The sequence below is a fragment of the Protopterus annectens genome, chromosome 1.part1 (genome assembly GCF_019279795.1).
Source record: "Protopterus annectens isolate FY-2018-M chromosome 1.part1, PAN1.0, whole genome shotgun sequence".
Classification (NCBI taxonomy): Eukaryota; Metazoa; Chordata; order Ceratodontiformes; family Protopteridae; genus Protopterus; species Protopterus annectens.
Genome location: NC_056726.1, coordinates 1,596,481,264 through 1,596,499,229, shown reverse-complemented (window position 1 = coordinate 1,596,499,229; position 17,966 = coordinate 1,596,481,264). Strand labels below are relative to the sequence as shown.

The window sequence follows — 17,966 nt, the reverse complement described above, 5'->3', positions numbered from 1 at the left end:
GCACCTTGTAAAGGCCTTCAATACTATCCTGCATTACAAATTTATCGACAAAACTCTCCAAACTCAGTATTACATAGTTCACCAGATTACTAACTAGCTCTGTAAAAAAACACATGGCATTATGGTCAAAGGTGTTTGCTGTAAACAAAAATACAACTGAGGCTCTATATTGGGGCCATCCTCATTGACATATACTTCTCTAATGTGAAAGCTGCTATCAAGGGACTACGGCTAACCAGCAAGGGCTGGACTAGAACATACTTGTGTATTTTGGGTTACTTTCAGTCCCATCAAATGCATCATAGCTGTCTTTGTTAAATCTAGCATTTCCACGGCATATTATATAAATACCATTCCACTTAACCTGCATGCAGCTATCCAAGGCTTGAGCATAAGTCGATTATCTAACATTCTGTAATTTTCATGTTTCAAGATTTATATAATTTAATATCTATGTTTTGTTAAAAACTGTAACTAAGTTTTGAACAAAATAACAGTTGATAATGAATGCTTCTTTATCAACAAAATGTCTGAGATGAACAGAAAAATCTTCTCCCATGCATAAATTATCCTTCAGTCTCCTGAAGGTCCATAGATATTATAGTCTTAATTTATTTATCCCGTGCTAGTCTTATCATTGAATATAATACCCCCTTTGTGTGTTATTAACAAATGAAAGGCCTGGGCATTCCTCATGATGCGTGATCTGAAAGTAGAGCTCTACCTGCAGGAACTAACAGGACTCGTGCGACAGAAAATAGGAGTGTTCTGCTCACCGATTACAGTTTCCCTGGCTGTTAACACCTCCTTTTCTTCCTCACAGTTTACTGCCTCCCCTTGCTTCTCCAGTTCTGGACAGACTGAAAGAAAGCAGCAATGAAACAATGACAGAGTACTACACTGCAGGCACTTGTTTGTAACCGTACATTGGTGACACAACCAGTCATGGCAGCTATGTGTTCTGAACTATGTGCTTCACCATTCCTTATTTGCACATCAGTTGGGTGGATGTAGTAACTGTGACCCCTTCTTTTCTGTGCTATGCTGTTTAATACTATATGTATGCTTGTTATCTACCAAATATAGAAACAAAAGTGAAGAAAAGAAAAAAAAAAGAAAACCCTGTCTATTTTTTCAATTGTATTACAACTCTAGAGGTGGTGTGTGTGCTTCAGCCCTTATTGGATTCTGGATTACCATAACTTAATCTCTAAACATCACTCTGTGAACCAGAAGTGTATTACTGCTCTTTCCTTATGAAAGAGCCCTTGGCTCTGGTCCATATGTTATTGGGAGCTTAGTGTACCTTAGATAAAACAACTGATATACCTATGCAATTCACTATGCTGTTTCTTTACATATACCTGCGCTATAAGTAATACTCAAAACAGTTGTAACCTTTCTCACAATGCTGGCCTATTACTGGACTATTTAAGCACACCCCTTCTTTACAAAGATCCCTACCCTCCTGTTTTTTTTTCCAACATTCCCTCTGAATACCTTCTTTCCAAAGCATCCACATTTTGACATTGTTCATACAACTGACATATTTTCTATCAAATTGGTTGTTTAAACAGCTGTAGAACTTTGCCAGCATTTGCTCTTTACTATGGAAATACCACTGCCACACTATCATGTCTGTTTTTCTTTTTTCTCTAACCTTTCTCTTCCCTTCACCCGTACCAGAACTGCTTTAAACATTTTTCTTTTAAGCCTGTTGCCTGCTAATCACTGCTATTGACTCTGTCATGGTTTCAGCAGTCCCTTGAAATCTTCCTAAACTGGTTGTTTGTCTGACATATGACCCTTCTATGCTGTATACTGGTCAATGACCTGCACATGGAAGCCAGGTTCAACCATTTACATAAGCTTTCAACGGCAGTGAAGTGCAGACCTTTGCACTAACAACTTCTCCCAGGTATTAGAGTACTTTATGTCAGGGTATGCGAGTCCTTTCATACCTCAAAAATGAGTTACCCAGATTCTGAGCTTTGTTGTGGACACCTTGGGGTAAAGTCTTATGCCACCTGAGTGGTACATATTATGGGAGACTTTAGGGGACACATTTAAATTAAGTTTTAAGAGGCCCGGGTGTCATGGGTGTATGGAGTTTTGTTTGATAATGTTGACGGGCAATGCTTCTGCCTGCTATCCATTCCTTTATTTTGCATTGTTTTACCAAATGTATTGTACTCCTCCATTCAGACTTTGGCAACTGCTTCTTTTGTAGGCAGTCTATGAGTAGGATGGGAATTATTATGTTTTTGCTTTTATATGGAACAGTGTTGTTCACTTTAGTATTCCTCAATGACATTTATCTAGATTTAGTTGATATACAGCTGTCTAGTTGGACTTTGCAGTCCATTCTTTTCACAGAAGTACACAGGTTCCAGGTAGCTTTGCTATGGTTCACATACTGAAAATAGTATCATAGACTCTGTAGACTGACTAAAAGTCTAGATGTTTCAACCAGTTTAAGCTTTTACACCCAAACATCATCCATTAAGAAGAAGTGCACTTATGTTCCAGTCAACATGTCTCTGGCTGGATGCACACTTCTTGGTTCACACTATATGGTTCTCCATCTTGTGTGACTAGCCATCATCAACATGTGAACATGTGTTCAAGTTGTGGGTTACAGGTCACTTTGTACCTTTTGTGATGCACAGACTTTCTTAGCAGAGGTGCCTGGATCATACTGCATTGTACTTCCTGATGTGTCTAGACACTGGAACTTTGATTTGAACACACCAAACACATGTTCTATGATATTCCCACCTCAGTAATCACGCAAGCACGCACACACACACGCACGCACGCACACACACACACGCACACACACACACACACACACACGCACACGCACGTGCGCGCACACACACACACACACACACACACACACACACACACACACACACACACACACACACACACACACACACACACTATTTGATTTATTTCACATTTGTTAACCAGGTTAGTCCAACTGAGTTTGCAAACAAACCCATTTTCAGTGGAGACCCGACGGGAAAAACCACAGCAAACATAAGTAAAGTGACAATATACAAATATTAAATAAAAATCACAATACAAAATAACTGTAAAAAAGAAAAGGTCATTTAACTATTTGCATTGCATTGATAACAAGCAACCCATTTTTCAGTGGAGACCCAAGAGGAAAGACCCCCAGCAAATATAAGAAAAGATAAACATACAGGACAAAAACTATTAAAAATAACAATGCCAATATGAAATTAATTATAAAGAGAAAAACAAAAGAAAAAATTATGAACATTAAGTGTTGCACTGATAGCAGTGGTCTAAATTTACTACATATAAGAGTAAAAACAAAAAGATAATCGTTGTTCAAAAGAAGGAAAATACACAGACACTGATGGGAAGTGGGGGGGGGAGATAAACAGTGTAGAGAATGGGAGGGGGAGAGAAAGGAGGGGGCTATAGTAAGGCTATAGTAGTAGAGCTGGGGCGTTTAGGAGGTTAGTTTAAGCAGAAGTTACTAACAGAGAAAGAAAGTTAGGAGATGCAATAGGTTATACAGTAGGACAGATTAAGACTATGTGTGGTCAATGCAATGGCATAATTTCAAGTTTAGTAGGTGGGATTTAAAGAGGGAAAGGAAAGGTTGGATCTAATATGGAGAAAGAGTTTGTTCCAATTTAGTGAGACAGAGTGTCTGTAAAGTACTTTGCCAATATTTCTTTTGGGTTTATAAACTGAGAGAAGATGCTGATCAGCATTATGGAGAGGCCAGAGGGAAGAGTAGGGAGTAACATGGGAGGCAAGAGCAGGGCAGGCGGAGGGATTATTGAGTATGGAAAAGGTAGTGTGGAGTTTCGATTATAGGAGGTGTGGAAATTCCAGCCACTGAAGTTTGTTTAGTGAGAGGCAATGATGCGACGAGAGTGGTTGGTTTAGAATAAATCTGGCAATTTTGTTGTATGTTTGTCCCAGTTTCTGCATTGAGGTAGTTTGGATATTAGTAAGGCTGGGGGAAGCATATAGAAGACTAGGTAAGAGAAATGCCTGCACAAGAGTGTGTTTAGTGGCAGTAATGAGGAATTTTTTGTTCCTATAAAGTAGTCCAAGTTTTTGGTGGGTTTTTTGATGGCCTGTTGTATGTGCAAGTCAAATTTTAGACTGTCATCAATTATTACCCCAAGGAGTTTGGTGTGTGAGGCAGGGGAGATAGTGGTATCATCTAGCGAGAAAAGTTGGATTTAAGGTGAGAGAGTGTCCGAGTTGGAGTTGAGTTTTCTTCGGGTTAAGGATTAGTTGATTATTTCTGAGACATTTTTCTACAGAGATAAAGGAATTCTGTGTTCGTGTGTGTAGTTCAGAGATAGTATTGGAGATAGATAAGAGAGTAGAGTCGTCCTTGTGTATTGAACTACAGATGAGAGACTGCAGGATGAATGCAGGTTGTTGGTAAAAATGTTGAAAAGGAGCGGTCCAAGTATGGAGCCTTGGGATACTCCTGTTTGAACAGCAAGGAAGGGTGAGAAAGCCTGCTGCCATCTAACAGCTTGTTTTCTGCAAATAAGGTAGGATTGGAACCAGCCAAGAGTAGAAGGAGAGAGGTTTAGGAATGAGAGTTTGTTAAGAATGGGATGAGACACATTGTCGAAGGCTTTACAGAGATAAGGAATAGACAGGAGATGAGGAGGCTGTTGTCCCTAGCTTCTGCAACCTTTTGAGTAAAGGAGAGTAAGGCAGTCGAGGTACTGTGTTTAGGGCGGAAACTATGTTGTGTGGGGGTTAAGAGATTTTCATGAATGAGATAGGACAGTAGTTGAGTATGTATACATTTTTCAAGGATCTTAAAGATCGGTGAGAGAATAGCGATTGGTCTATAGTTAGAGGGTTCAACAGAGTTGCCACCTTTGTGCAGAGGAGTGGTATAGAAGGATTTCCATACTTCTGATGCGGTAGGTTCCTGAATGGAGCGGTTGATTAAGATAGACACAGGATATGCAATAGGGTCAGCAGCAATTTTCAGAAATTGAGGGGGGGGGTTATTAGTGGATGGAGAGCATGGTTTTAGTTTAAGAAGCAAGGATTTTATTTGTTTTCTTCTCTCTCTCTCAACTCAGTGCTTGGCGTGAACATTTACAAAAATTTCTGACTAAGTTACTGACATTTTAACTCAGTTTCCAAAGAACATGGCTCCACAGAGATAAAATTTATAATAAAAAAGATATGGTTGAGCATTTTCCCCCTTTTGGTTTAAGTTGTTCTGCTATGACGTATTCTATGGCTTTCCACAGTTCTGCATATAAAGCTAGACAGGCTGATGGGACTATAATTACCCAGGTCTGAAGAAGGTCCACCCTTGCGCAAGGTGTAGGGGAGTTAACAGTCTGACGTATAGGGCATCGGGCACAAACCCTGTGGACAGAGGTTGATCAATGTTAGAGAGGCTCTGACACTGCATTCTTGGCACTGATAACGCAGACCTTTATACTGTTTGTTTTCATCTGTACTATATTTAGCTTTTGACAGGGACTCGGATGTTTTCCCAATATACTTCTGGGGAAACTAAATTTTCACAGATGGTGGAATCAACAACATAGGTAGGTCAATCAAAGCTAGCACTAACGATGTCTGCTAAATTACCAGCTATGTTCTTGGGATTGGAATATGTGACAATAGTATGGATGAGTTGAGAACATTATTAGATATTATTCTTTAAACTCCTAACATAACAGAATTAAGATGCCACTTTCCTTTGGCATCAATACTGACTTGAAGGTCATACTCCATTTTATATTGTCTAGTAGTGCTCCTAAGTTCCTTATGTTTCAGTGGAGTCTCAAAGTGCGGGTAATGGGGATTTCTAACAAGTTTTTTTGTTCTTAGTTTTCAATGTAAGAGTTCCCCAGACATGTTTATTCCTGAATTAACCATATATTTAGGGTGGACAGCTACTGATATTTCTATGTAGCAAGTGAATATGGCAGCTCTCTCAGCTGGGCCCATCTGCTGGAAATTGTCAGGAAATGATGCCTAGATCTTCTACATCCTGAAGTTGTACTATAAGATTTTTTCTATTAACAAAATTATATTACTTACAATGTAGCTTTTCCTCCCTGGGCCTCTGCTGAAAAAAGGTTTTATGCCTAGTCGGACTCTCCCGGTAAACAAATGTAAAATAAAATAAATAAAATAAGTTTCTCCTTGGAGATGTCCATAAGAATGGTCTCGTTTAATGGTGGGTTGTAGCACTAGGTGTGACAGAGAATATAAATGGTTTTTCGTTAGATTTAACACAGGTTGAAGAGATGTGGAGTGGGCTAAAGGAAGAAGTTATGCAGGCAAGGGCCAGGTCAAAGATATTAGAGCCCTTAGTGAGTAGTTTTAGAAAGATGGAATGGGGGGTGGGGGGGGGGGCGTGACAGTCATTGCAAAAAAAAAAAAAAAAAACATTCTTTACTACTGTGACAAGTGCGGGCATCTTTTGGAGATGATATGACAGTGGACTTGTGGAATTTCCAGTATTTTACACAGTGTTGTGTGATCTTGAATTGGTATGTTTAGAGATGCAGAAGTGTGCTTACTGTCTTACACAGAGGGGCAGGTACCCCTGCTCAAACAGCAAGTACTCTATAATAGGTTGAAGTGAAATAACAGTTTGAGGCACTTTTCTTTGAGGTAAAATGCAGACTGCAATGGGGAAAAGGATGTCCAATAATTACTTACAACTTTAAATTTGATATCACACTGTGTTATAATTTTAAGTAATTAACATGCACAGTTCCCAACTATCTCAGTTGTTCATCTTTTTCCTGTTTTATTTCTCCACTGTGACAATGTGCCTCCTGCTTCCTTCCAAGTATTCTCCTGCTAATCACAATATAGTGACCACGGAAGCACAAAAATCTGTTGTAACTCTTCTTAAATGTTAATGCTTCTTGTCCTGATTGCAATATTACATTAAAAGTACTGTGTTGTTAAACTGATACACTTGTATTTCTGTTTGCCTTTGGCCAGGGTTGTGGATGCAAAAGGTCTTCGTTCAAGCCCACTCAAGCATTTAACAGATGGAATAAATAATAAATATGAATTTTTTAAAGCTTATTTAATCTTGAAATTATTTTAAAATAAAATTTTTGAAGTGAAATCAGCCTGTAGTCATCTGTGATGTCACACATTTTTCCCTTTTTTGATTAAAACAAAAAAAAAAAAAGAGGAATTAAGACGCACTGGAATATTTACATATGTGTGTGTGTGTATGTATTAATATATACAACATATTTAGTTATATGTATAAGTTTACAAGGTATGTCTCTCTTCCAAACCTTTTTTTTAACAGATAAAATTCAAAAACTACCACAACGAATGCATATGCTTGGCATACAGGGCATTGTCAGATCCCACTCTGCTGGACCTCCTGTATATCCACAAAACAAAGAGTAGAGTACTACAATTACCCATTCTAAAGACTTAAACCTTGCCTGTGATATAAATAGGACTTGCTGGAGAGATAGGTATATATCCAGAGACTACCCCTGTCTATGGGACAGGCTCCCCATCCATGTGAAGCAGAGTTCCTCCCTAACCCAATTCCAGTGCAACTTAGACAATTGGATGGGAAACCAGAAATTCATACCTGCAAACAGGTAACCTATAAATAGTTCATCTCCCCGGCCCATGCTTACACTTATCAAGGGTGGCAGAACATGTCAGAGATTTGGGATGCATGGCTAGGCCCTTGCGGTCGTTAGCTTATAGTAAACACCTATAAAAAGCCAGTGCCACAAAAAAGTCACCACATAATAAAACTATTTCAAAAAAATGAACTGAATTGGATAGCTACTCTGCAGGCCGATAAAGCAATGGGCTTTAATCGCTGTAGTCCATTGAGCCCTGCCCTAGAAGGGCAGATATGGCTTCACTGATTTATTTTGATTTATGCTTTAGTTTTTAAATCAGTTTTAAATAGTTGTGGTTTTATTATATGGTGACCTGAAGAAGGGTGAGTTTGCCCAAAAGCGCTCGTCTGTTTTATTAAAGTTTACATTCTCAGCTAATAGAGCAGAGTATTACGTTTTTTATTTTAACTGTTTTTTTTTTTTTTTTTTTTTTAAACTCACAATGTTCCTACCAGTTCCTCTCACTCACCCAGGCTCAAACAGACCCATGTCTGGGGCTGGTGAGTAGATCAAGGACATTGGTGTAAGCACCATGCCACTGTCCGGTAGTGAGCCTCAAGTATGCCACCCTGCAGCAGCCTTGTAGTCATTTCTGTTGCTGCCTTTGGCAGGTGGATGCACACTTTCGAGTATGCACAACCTCCCAATTAAGAGGCCGATCACTTACACAGCACAGTGCTCAACAGGCTATTAACGCTGCAAAACTGCTGCAAACCTATGCTGCCTCCCCTCCCTCTTATTTTTTTAATTTCTCCAAATGTTTTGGGTTTTGAATACCATGACAGGAGAATACCCCAATTCCTAAGACAGGTTATGACTAAAGTTCATGAAATTAGTATTGCTTCAATGTTTGATTCTATCCAGAGTGCTCTTTTCAGTACCTACAATGTGTCCAGAATTGCCTTCTTCTGCACTTCATATGGGATTTCATGTACTGGTAACACATTTAAGTACACTTCAAAATTTTTTATTAGTTCTGTTGCTCCTACTACTACTGGAACTATATGGGTCCCTATTCCACATTGCTCAAGTTGCTTACAAATCAAAATGAAACCCTTATCATTTGTGTATTCTGTTTTCTGTAAAATGTACAAACCATCTGTTAAGAAATCTCATTCGTCACATTTTGGTGTATATATTTTGTGTGCAGCCAGTATAGTGACTTAAAAAGGTTCCACTTTGTAAACTGTATTACTGACAGGTTAAACAATCAATAAGTTGGTAAGTGAGTAAGCAAACACAACAGGTATTTAACATTAAAAATTTAGCAGTCAGTTATGGAGCACAATTACACATGGAAGCACAGCTTTAACAGTTCAGAACCATTGGCAGCCATAAAAATAAACCTCTGTGTATGACATGCTAACCTAGCATTGCACGCAGTGAGGCTAACAGTTCAAAGTGTGTTACTTTTTTGTTGTTGTTGCTAAGAAAATCCACGGGTGTGATGTAACTGTGAACCAAATATGCAGACTGCTGCTGTTGGTTTACTAACTGGGAAATCTTCAGCTAGGATCCCCAGTATTCAACTGCAACAGGCAACAGGCTGATCTCATATGGTAGCATACCACTCCCCAAAAGATACACTGTTGTACAGTTCTGGATATTTTTAACCAGGTTAACAGCTGATACAGGACTGCCAGACCAGTCTCATTTTGAGCTTGTTATAAAGCTACATAGTCTCAACCACAAAAACATTTTGAGATCTGAAGAAACGGGACTTAAATATGAAATGAGAGCATGTGTCATAAAGTACACGACTGCTCACTTGTTCATGCAAACCACACTGTTTACTTGTTACATCATCAGACTTGTAGCATACCTGGCATCACTGTTTTGTCACAGGCGATACATTTGGAAGAGAATTCATTGCAGTAGCAGTCATTACACAGCAACGCTTCATCCTGGCAAGTAAACTGTTCATCAGCGAGCGACCTATCGCAGCGGAAGCATCTGAAACAATGTTCATGGTAATGTCTATCTTCATAAAATAACTCCTAGATGACAAAAAAAAAAAAAATCAGGCAATGAACACACCAAATCCCATGCAGCTTGATTTCAATGGTTGGATAAGTATTCTGTGTTCATTTGGCCACCCTCACCTTTGCATACAGATTAGTTACAGGTTATACCAATGTTTTAATGGCCACATAAAAACAATGCAAACTCTGGGAATGTCATTTATATCAAATATGTAAACAGCCATTTCGCCAAATTTCTGCTTACACTTGGACTACTACTAGCATCACACAATCGTTTTCAGCATATCCAGCTCCATATTAAACTTTCTGATGAAGTTTCTATCATGTCTTAGTATTGTATGTGTCTGATTGTGAAACATGTACAGACTGTTAATGAAAGGCATTCACAAGCAATTTAAGAAGTCCTGCAAAACCAAGTACATCTTCAGCTCTCCACACCTCTTCACTGCTTACAGTATGTATTAAAAATCAACAGTTGCAATCCTAAATTCAGTAAATTTTTAGCTGTCTCTTCTTAGCACATAATTCAAGCACACTATAAACTACACCAACACAAATGTAAACAATAAATCAAGAGAGTATGTGGCAACCGGTGAACTGACAGAATCATCAATCAAATGATTAGAAGATCTGTGAAGTGCTTGAAGGGCCTTTAATAAGAATATATACCCATTCTGAGAACTTGAACAGAAGTACTAAAAGGTGGGACAGTACTGGCAAGCCTTGTTGCTATACAAAGGAAAGTTCAGCAAGTAATTGGGTAAATGTATTCCTCTCAGGCTCACTTCTACAAACTGAAAACATGATGGAAAAATTTCATTGGGGCAAGCTGGTTAAACAAGTATGGGGTGAGTGTCCTGACAGACAGACAAAAACATAGCAACAGTCTGCTTATTTTCTTGGTGGCACAGTTTGTGCAGTGGATAGTGTTGCCTCACCGCAAGAGGTTCACTGGTTCAATTCTTGGCTGTTATGCTTTCTGTGTGAAGTCTGTAAGTCCTCCTTGTGTTCACATATGTTTCCCCTAGGTGCTCAAATTTCATCCCATGTTCCTAAGACATGTAGGTAGGTGGACTGGACACTCTAAATAGGCCATAGGTGTGAGTGTGTTTATGAGTGTGGGGTATGGAAGAACAAACATGGCAGGGTTGCCAACCTCAGGGTGTGAACCTTGGCTCTAGATGACTGTCACTGTTGAAGTGACACCCCAACCTCATGTGTAAAAATGGGAAAAAGGATTGTGGATGGGTGGATGGATTCTGCTCATTTTCGGTCACCCATTTTATCTTACTCAGAGTCACAGGGGTATTGGAGCTATTCTCACACTCAAAAAAAAAAAACAAAAACAAAAAAAAAAAAAACAAAATTTGGCCAGGACAGCAGTCCATTGCACCATCTAAACACACATGCAGATATATTGCTACCTCTGGGATAGGGGAGGAAACAGAAGCAATTTGTGGAATCCCACACAGACAACAGGAAGGTAATACAACACAATAACAAGGCATTTTTTGTCTGAACACTGCTCTGCTTGGGCTGCTGGCCTTATATATCTCCTTCATTCACCTTGTACACCTTCACTGATTGATGCCAGCTGGCTGGAGGTGTGTTCCACTTTGTTCCCCTCCCACCCACAATTCTCCAGCCACCCCCACCCCCCGCAAGGCTCTTCACTTCATACATCACTGTCTTTACTCTCCTTCCTCCTACTTCTATCCACTCATTAAAGGGACACACAACTTCACTAAACCTACATGCTACTTCCTTGGAAACCTCAGTGTGATATTTTACCTCCTTAAACTTCCATACAGCTTCATCATTATCCACACTTAGATAAATTCAACAAGAAACACTCATCATTCGAAACCCCTTCACCTTTCCATATGCACTTTCTGGTCCTTTCCCATCCCCACAGATTCCCACTTCTTACTTTCTGAACTCCTTTTCTACCCCACCCTACACAATACTACTCCACCTCAACCCTCCTTCAACACGCTACATTGCACCATTTTTAACCACATAGCTTCTCCCATCTTTCAACTTACTCTATCATAGAACACCTAAAAGCTCCACAGTCACTAACTTGAACATGAAGACCTACCCCACCCATTTATACCCTCATTCACCACCTACCACTCTCAATCAAATCTAGCTTCACCATCATTTTACCTTATGTCCTCCAAACCTACCAAACCCCAGTAACACCACCCAGACTTCCTAAACGCCTCTACAAATTCACCCTTATCCTGCTCACACTTCTCCCCATATCCAACATTGAATTGAATCCAATTCAGTTCAGGTCCCTCCCAATGCATAACACCCATAACCTTTCCAACCACCATAAACCCTCTCCTGTGCATTAATTAATGCCCAAATCATCTCTATTAAACTTGCTCAGATAAACAACTTCTTAACAAGCCATGCACCCAACATCACAGCCGTCATTGAAACATGGCTCAAACAAAACAGTCCTAATTTTCAGCATTTACTTCCCTCCTACAAATACCTGAAAGACACAAGACCTCGCAGTAGACAAGGTTGGGGCACTCCCATTCTTTACAAAAAGAACTCAAAACCAGATATCATTACACAGGTAAATACCTCCTCAGATCCAGAACCCAAATGGATCACTCAAAACTTCCCTACTGGAAGAAAAGTCACCTGCAGTTGCCTACTTTCTTCCTCCAGACTCTCAAATTTAAATCCCTTAACCTTACCAACTCAGCTGCCCAAAAATATAAAAAAAAGTTATTGTATGTTATTGTATTTTAACCTAAACTAACTAGGGTCCTCTGAGCAATGACATTGCTGAATTCCTACCCAAACTCGTCCAACTCTCCAAACCAACAACCACTCCCTCCTGGACAACTAACAACCCTACCACTACCTCCAATACATCTGTTCTTCCACTCTCATTCAGGGGAGCACTGCCCAGTAACCTTCTAAATTATCCATCAGTCACCAAAACTGCCTCCAAAACTAGTTACCTTCATACCTAGATTCACCATCAAAACAGACAACCTCAAGAAACACCTAGCAACTTATGACTAATTTCACGTTATCAACTTACAGAACCCCAACTTGGCTGCAACAGCTCTGACATATACCCTCCTTCAACATCAAGACAAATTCTTCTCTCTCAGACAGTGCTTTTTCAAATACAACAAAACCCCCTGGCTAACCACCGAACTGAAAATTCTGCTCAGATCTAGGGGCAGGGCAATGCATGGTCTTCGTAGAAAATCGTACACCCTTTACCTCTCTGTGTAACCTAGCTAAGCAAGCCATATGTAGGCACAAACCCAACTACTTCAAAATCAAGAAACTTGCTCTTCCAAGCAGACCCAAAACAACAAACTATTAGTTTAAGGGTGTGCACACATGCAACCAGCTTATTCTACGTTTTTTATTTTTTATATTTTTCCCCTAACAGATTTGTTTTTCAATTGAACTGTACAGGTTATATGTCACATTAAAGGTGGAAAAAGTTTTGAAATTATTTATTGCGGTCTCATTTTTTATATCACAAAAACCTGGCATTTTAACAGGGGTGTGTACACTTTTTATAGCCATTGTATGACATCTGGAAACTCACAAAAGCTGAAAGACTCCTACAATTCTCAGCATTGCATATCTCAATGGTCACCCAGCAGAAACAACCACATCCTTTAAATAATTAGGTTTGTGGCAAGACCAGTCACTTAACTTCCAAAGCCACTTTGAAATCTCCAGGAAAATGATCAGTTCTCTTATTCTGGTCCTGGAAAATATCTCCCTTTCTCTCCAAACCAGCTAGAGCTGCAATAGGCAAATGAGTCATCTTGCTCAACTTGAATACAGTCTCCCCAGCATAGCCAGAGCTTCTAGAAAACCCTCATCTACTCCATAATCCATTGAAAATGAAATCTGCCAATTCAATTCCAATTTCTTCCCTCAGGAACAACACTGCATCACCATCTCCAATGGCTACCAGTCTCTTACAGAGTTGGGCTACTCCTAGGGTCTCTTTTTTTCAAAGTACTTCAACCAGGTGCCTTTCTACCTCTTTCAGCCAAACTCCATAATAAAACAACCCCCTGCAACCTCTCCCAATTAACTCCATCACTCCAGACAACCAAACTAAACTTGCACTGTAACAGCCATTCCTTCTCCATTCTTGCAACCAAACTCTGGTAGTCCCTACCTCTTTCACCTTAAAGAAGTCTCCTCCTTCCTTACCCTCTGAGCTCAGTTCAAAAAATACCCTCATCAAAAATCTGACTGCAAGTGCTTTTCCACTGGTCTGGACACATACTGTAACCTAACTCCCTCCTCACCTGCATCAGTTCTACTTTGATCCTCTGTTCTCAGCTACTGCTTCCTTCTCATATTTCCTACTAAAATTAATTCACATTTGATTTTCTACTCTGCTAATACTATTTACATATTGTATCAATTTTCTGTGGGGTTATCTACCTTCTGTGATTACTCTGCTTTTGTTAATTTGTAACTTTTTTTGTGAATCTCTTCACCCAGACTGTGCCTACAAATGGTCTATAGTGATCAGTGTACTATCCTTGTAAACAAACTAAAATAAATAAATAACTAAGGAAGACCAGGAGAATTCAACAAAGGTGGTCCACCTAGACTTCATGAAGGATTTTAGCAGCACATTATATAGTAAAGATACAGCATTACTAAAGACATTATCTTGTGTTATGCACAGTTTAAGCACTAAGAAATAACAGCAGGATGTGCTAATGTCCTCAGTATAGGGGTTGATGCTAAAGGCATCTGCAGCACTTTGGCTGACTAAAGTGAGAGGCAATAACTGCGGTTCGGGTCAAAGTTACAGAAGGCATGGTATTAAGAAGAATGAAGGAGGAGAAGCAGCTAGGAGTAAATATTTTGCAGAGTATACCATATGATAGCCCAACAGAAGCAACCACATCCTTTAAATACTTAGGTTTATGGCAAGATCAGTCATTACACTTCCAAAGCCTCATTGAAATCTCCAGGAAAAAGAACAGTTCTCCGTTACTCTGGTCCTGGAAAATATCTACTTTTCACTCCAAACAAACTAGAGCTGCAATAGGCAAAGGAGTCGTCCTTTCTCTTCTTGAATATGGGCTCCCCATCATAGCCACAGCCTTTAAAAAAATCATCTACTCTCGTCCATTGAAAATAAAATCTGTCAATTCTTTTCCAATTTCTTCCCTCATGCAACACCACTGCATCACTCTATCCAAGGCCAAATGGCTACCAAAATCATTCTTGAAGTCTAGATGGGCCACCTTTGTTGAATTCTCCTTGTCTACAATAGTTATATTTATTTATTTTACTTTATTTTATGGCTATAGCAAATACAGTGATTGGTTATACTGCACAAACTGCAGATGCTAAAGAGCCAGAAGTTATCTTACAAATAATCAGACAACAATTGTGATTATTATTTAATTCCTGGAGTTGTGGAGGTCTTACATTAAGAGTCACATCAGGATGGAAAATAGGTCACATAATAGAGTAACTAAAATGACCAGAAACTTGGGTAACCCAGGGTGATCTTCGATACTTTCTGAACAAATCTCAGTGGATGTCCAAATTGGTTTGCTTGCTAAAAACAGAATCTCAGTGTTTATGTATAACTAGACAATGAAGTTGGTACCCTTTTCTTAACGGGAGTACTGCACCTCAGTAAACATACTAGGATATGACTAATTTGAACAATATTAGTTTTTTTAACTTTAGATAAGAAACAGGGAATAGTCCCCCAAAAACCTATCCTTGTGATTTCCCAAACAGGGGACTTGGCAGGAAAGTCCTTGAAATTCCAAAATTCTCTTGACTGAAGTGACCACAACCAGAAAACATATTCCAAGACAGAAATTTGACTTCTGCTGATTTAGGTGGTTCAAAATTTTATTTTATTTATTTTTTATTTTACATTTAACTGTGGGTGTCTGACTGAGCCGAAAAGGCCCTTTTTCAGCAGAGGCCCGGGGAGAAAAGCTCCACAAAGAAAAATTACAGACACATTTAGTTATTTAGACATGATCAGTATACACACAAATTACAAGAGACATGTTTTTACAGTGGTATGCGGCACATAAACAGTTACAGTGGAGAGAACAAACAAAAAAATATTAATTTAAAAAATAAAGGTAATTAATACATTTGTGGTGTACAGCTGAAATTTGGAACATAGGTAGAAAATGTAAGTGATATAGCTTCTGCAAAATGAGACTGAGGTCTTAATGTGGCACAGGATCCTTGAGCAGAGTTTTGTATACTTTTTGGGAAACCAGAAACTGAAAACTGAAGCCTTGGAGGAAAATCAAAATAATTTCACTACAACAGGTGAGAAGTATGAGCTTGTATCAAAAACAGGGGAGAGAAAAAGTAATATGAAAGGAACTGGCGCTTAGAAAAGATCTAGGCCTCAATGAATATTTATTTATTTTACTTATTTATTTATTGACATTTGTTGATCGGGAAAATCCACTGGTTCAGAAACCCATTTTCAGTGGATGCCCGGGGAGAAAGGCTCTACAGGTAATCAAATATTGTACAGAACAAATACAAAGTGAAAGAGATATACATGCATTAACATAGGGTGGGGAGTAATGGTATGTAGTTAATACATAATTATCAAACTGTATGGATACATAATAACATACTTTCATTCACAAGAAAGTAATCATGATTATTAGTAAACTGCACATATTGTAGGTAGGAGAAACAGTCACATAGATAAGGAAGAAAATAATATGACAGAGGGTTAAAGAGTAGGATCCGAGTAGTTAAGGGGGCTTACACTGTATTTCACAGGTACAGCTGGGATTATTTAAATAGTAGGCTTTTAGTGCAGCTTTAAAGGCTGTTAGGGAGTCAAGTTGAGTAATGTATGAGGGGAGGCTATTCCATAGTTTGGCAATGTTGTAGGAATATAGGCATTGTCCTGTTCTTTTGTTGGGTTTAGCTACATTTAAAAAAGTGTCCTTTCTGAAGACTGGAGGGTTCTAGTTGGGGCGTATGTGTGCAAGATAGACTGGAGTGCAGGACAGCTATCAGGTTTTAAAATTAGCTCATGAGCGAGTGTTAACTGAGCATAACAGACATGGTGGTGAAATTCAAGCCAGGACAGGTTTGAGACAGCTTTGCTGTGGTGTGAGCAGTTGAGCATGTTAGAGGTGAGAATATCTCACCTGGAAAAAGTATTTCCATTTACCCCATGCATAGCTAGCAAGTAGAAGGATTTTAGGAGGTGGTAAGGATAAGAACCCCCCTTGATAGGTATGAGGGGTTCCTGGCTATTAAGGGAATTGGAAAAGGGACTGGATGAGGCCTGTTGAACAGGTGGAAAAGAAGGCTTCTCTCTGACATGAAGCCAAAACAAAGGGAGCCACAGTTGCCAAAGCTAGAACGGGGTTATGAGTATTTATTTAATCTGTTTACCTGGATAGAACACTGATTTAACAATGACCAGTTATACGCTCATTACAGTCATTCAGTTTGGCATTCTGTAGAAACTTCTTCATTGGGGAAGTCATACAGGAAACCCAGTAACCATTGATGAACCAGAGTGTATCTAAAGGTCTGTCCTTGTGGAAGAGTAAGGGTAAGGGCAAAGGGCAAAGAAGTTAAGTTGCAGCACTTAGTATTGATTAAGGATCTGTACTACCTGCAGATTGATGGACCACTCACTAGGCATCAGACTGCATCTGAAGGGCCTGTCCAATAAACAGCTGATCCAACTAAGATTGTGCATTACTGACAGAAAGCGTTGGGTGGAGGTCACCCAATCCCATTACTCTAATAGGCTCTTGAAACAGGATGTAAGACTTAGTGCCATCTTGTTTGTTGAAATACTATGCTTCTGCCTTATTGTTTGTATGGATTCCAGGAAAGGAGCTCTTGGAAGGCCTAGGAGGACCACCCGTATTTCCAGTATACTGATGTGTAGACTGGCCTCTTGCTGTAAGCACATTCCTTGGACTACCCAGCCTGAACAATGCCCCCACTGTAGACAGATGCAGCTATGACAACTGGAAGAGGTAAGATACAGGGTCTTCTTGTGTTGAGGGTCTGTTTGGTTAACCATATCAGGTGGTCCTGACAAGTGGTGGAGACAGATACGTTTGTTCAATTCATCCTGCAGTTCAGGCCATTCAGGGTCCTCTTTAAAACGTTCATGTAGTGTCTAGCGGATGTTACTAGACAGATTGTAGCAGCCATCAGTCTTAAGGTTTTAAGGATCTCATGAGCTGGGGGAGGTAGAAAGACTCAGACGGTAGTGTATTATTGACCTTATGGATGCGATTTGGTGATGGTTCCA

The 17,966-nt window shown here is 39.4% G+C and overlaps 1 protein-coding gene across 1 annotated transcript in view; it reads right to left on the bottom strand.

Annotated features, from left to right (window-relative positions):
• FHL3 (four and a half LIM domains 3) overlaps positions 1–17,966 on the bottom strand; it is a 906,726-nt gene that overhangs the window by 153,419 nt on the left and 735,341 nt on the right. Inside the window, exon 5 of the mRNA XM_044083498.1 lies at positions 9,493–9,667. Within this exon, the coding sequence (XP_043939433.1) occupies positions 9,493–9,667 (175 nt within the window). The remainder of the gene's footprint in view (positions 1–9,492; positions 9,668–17,966) is intronic.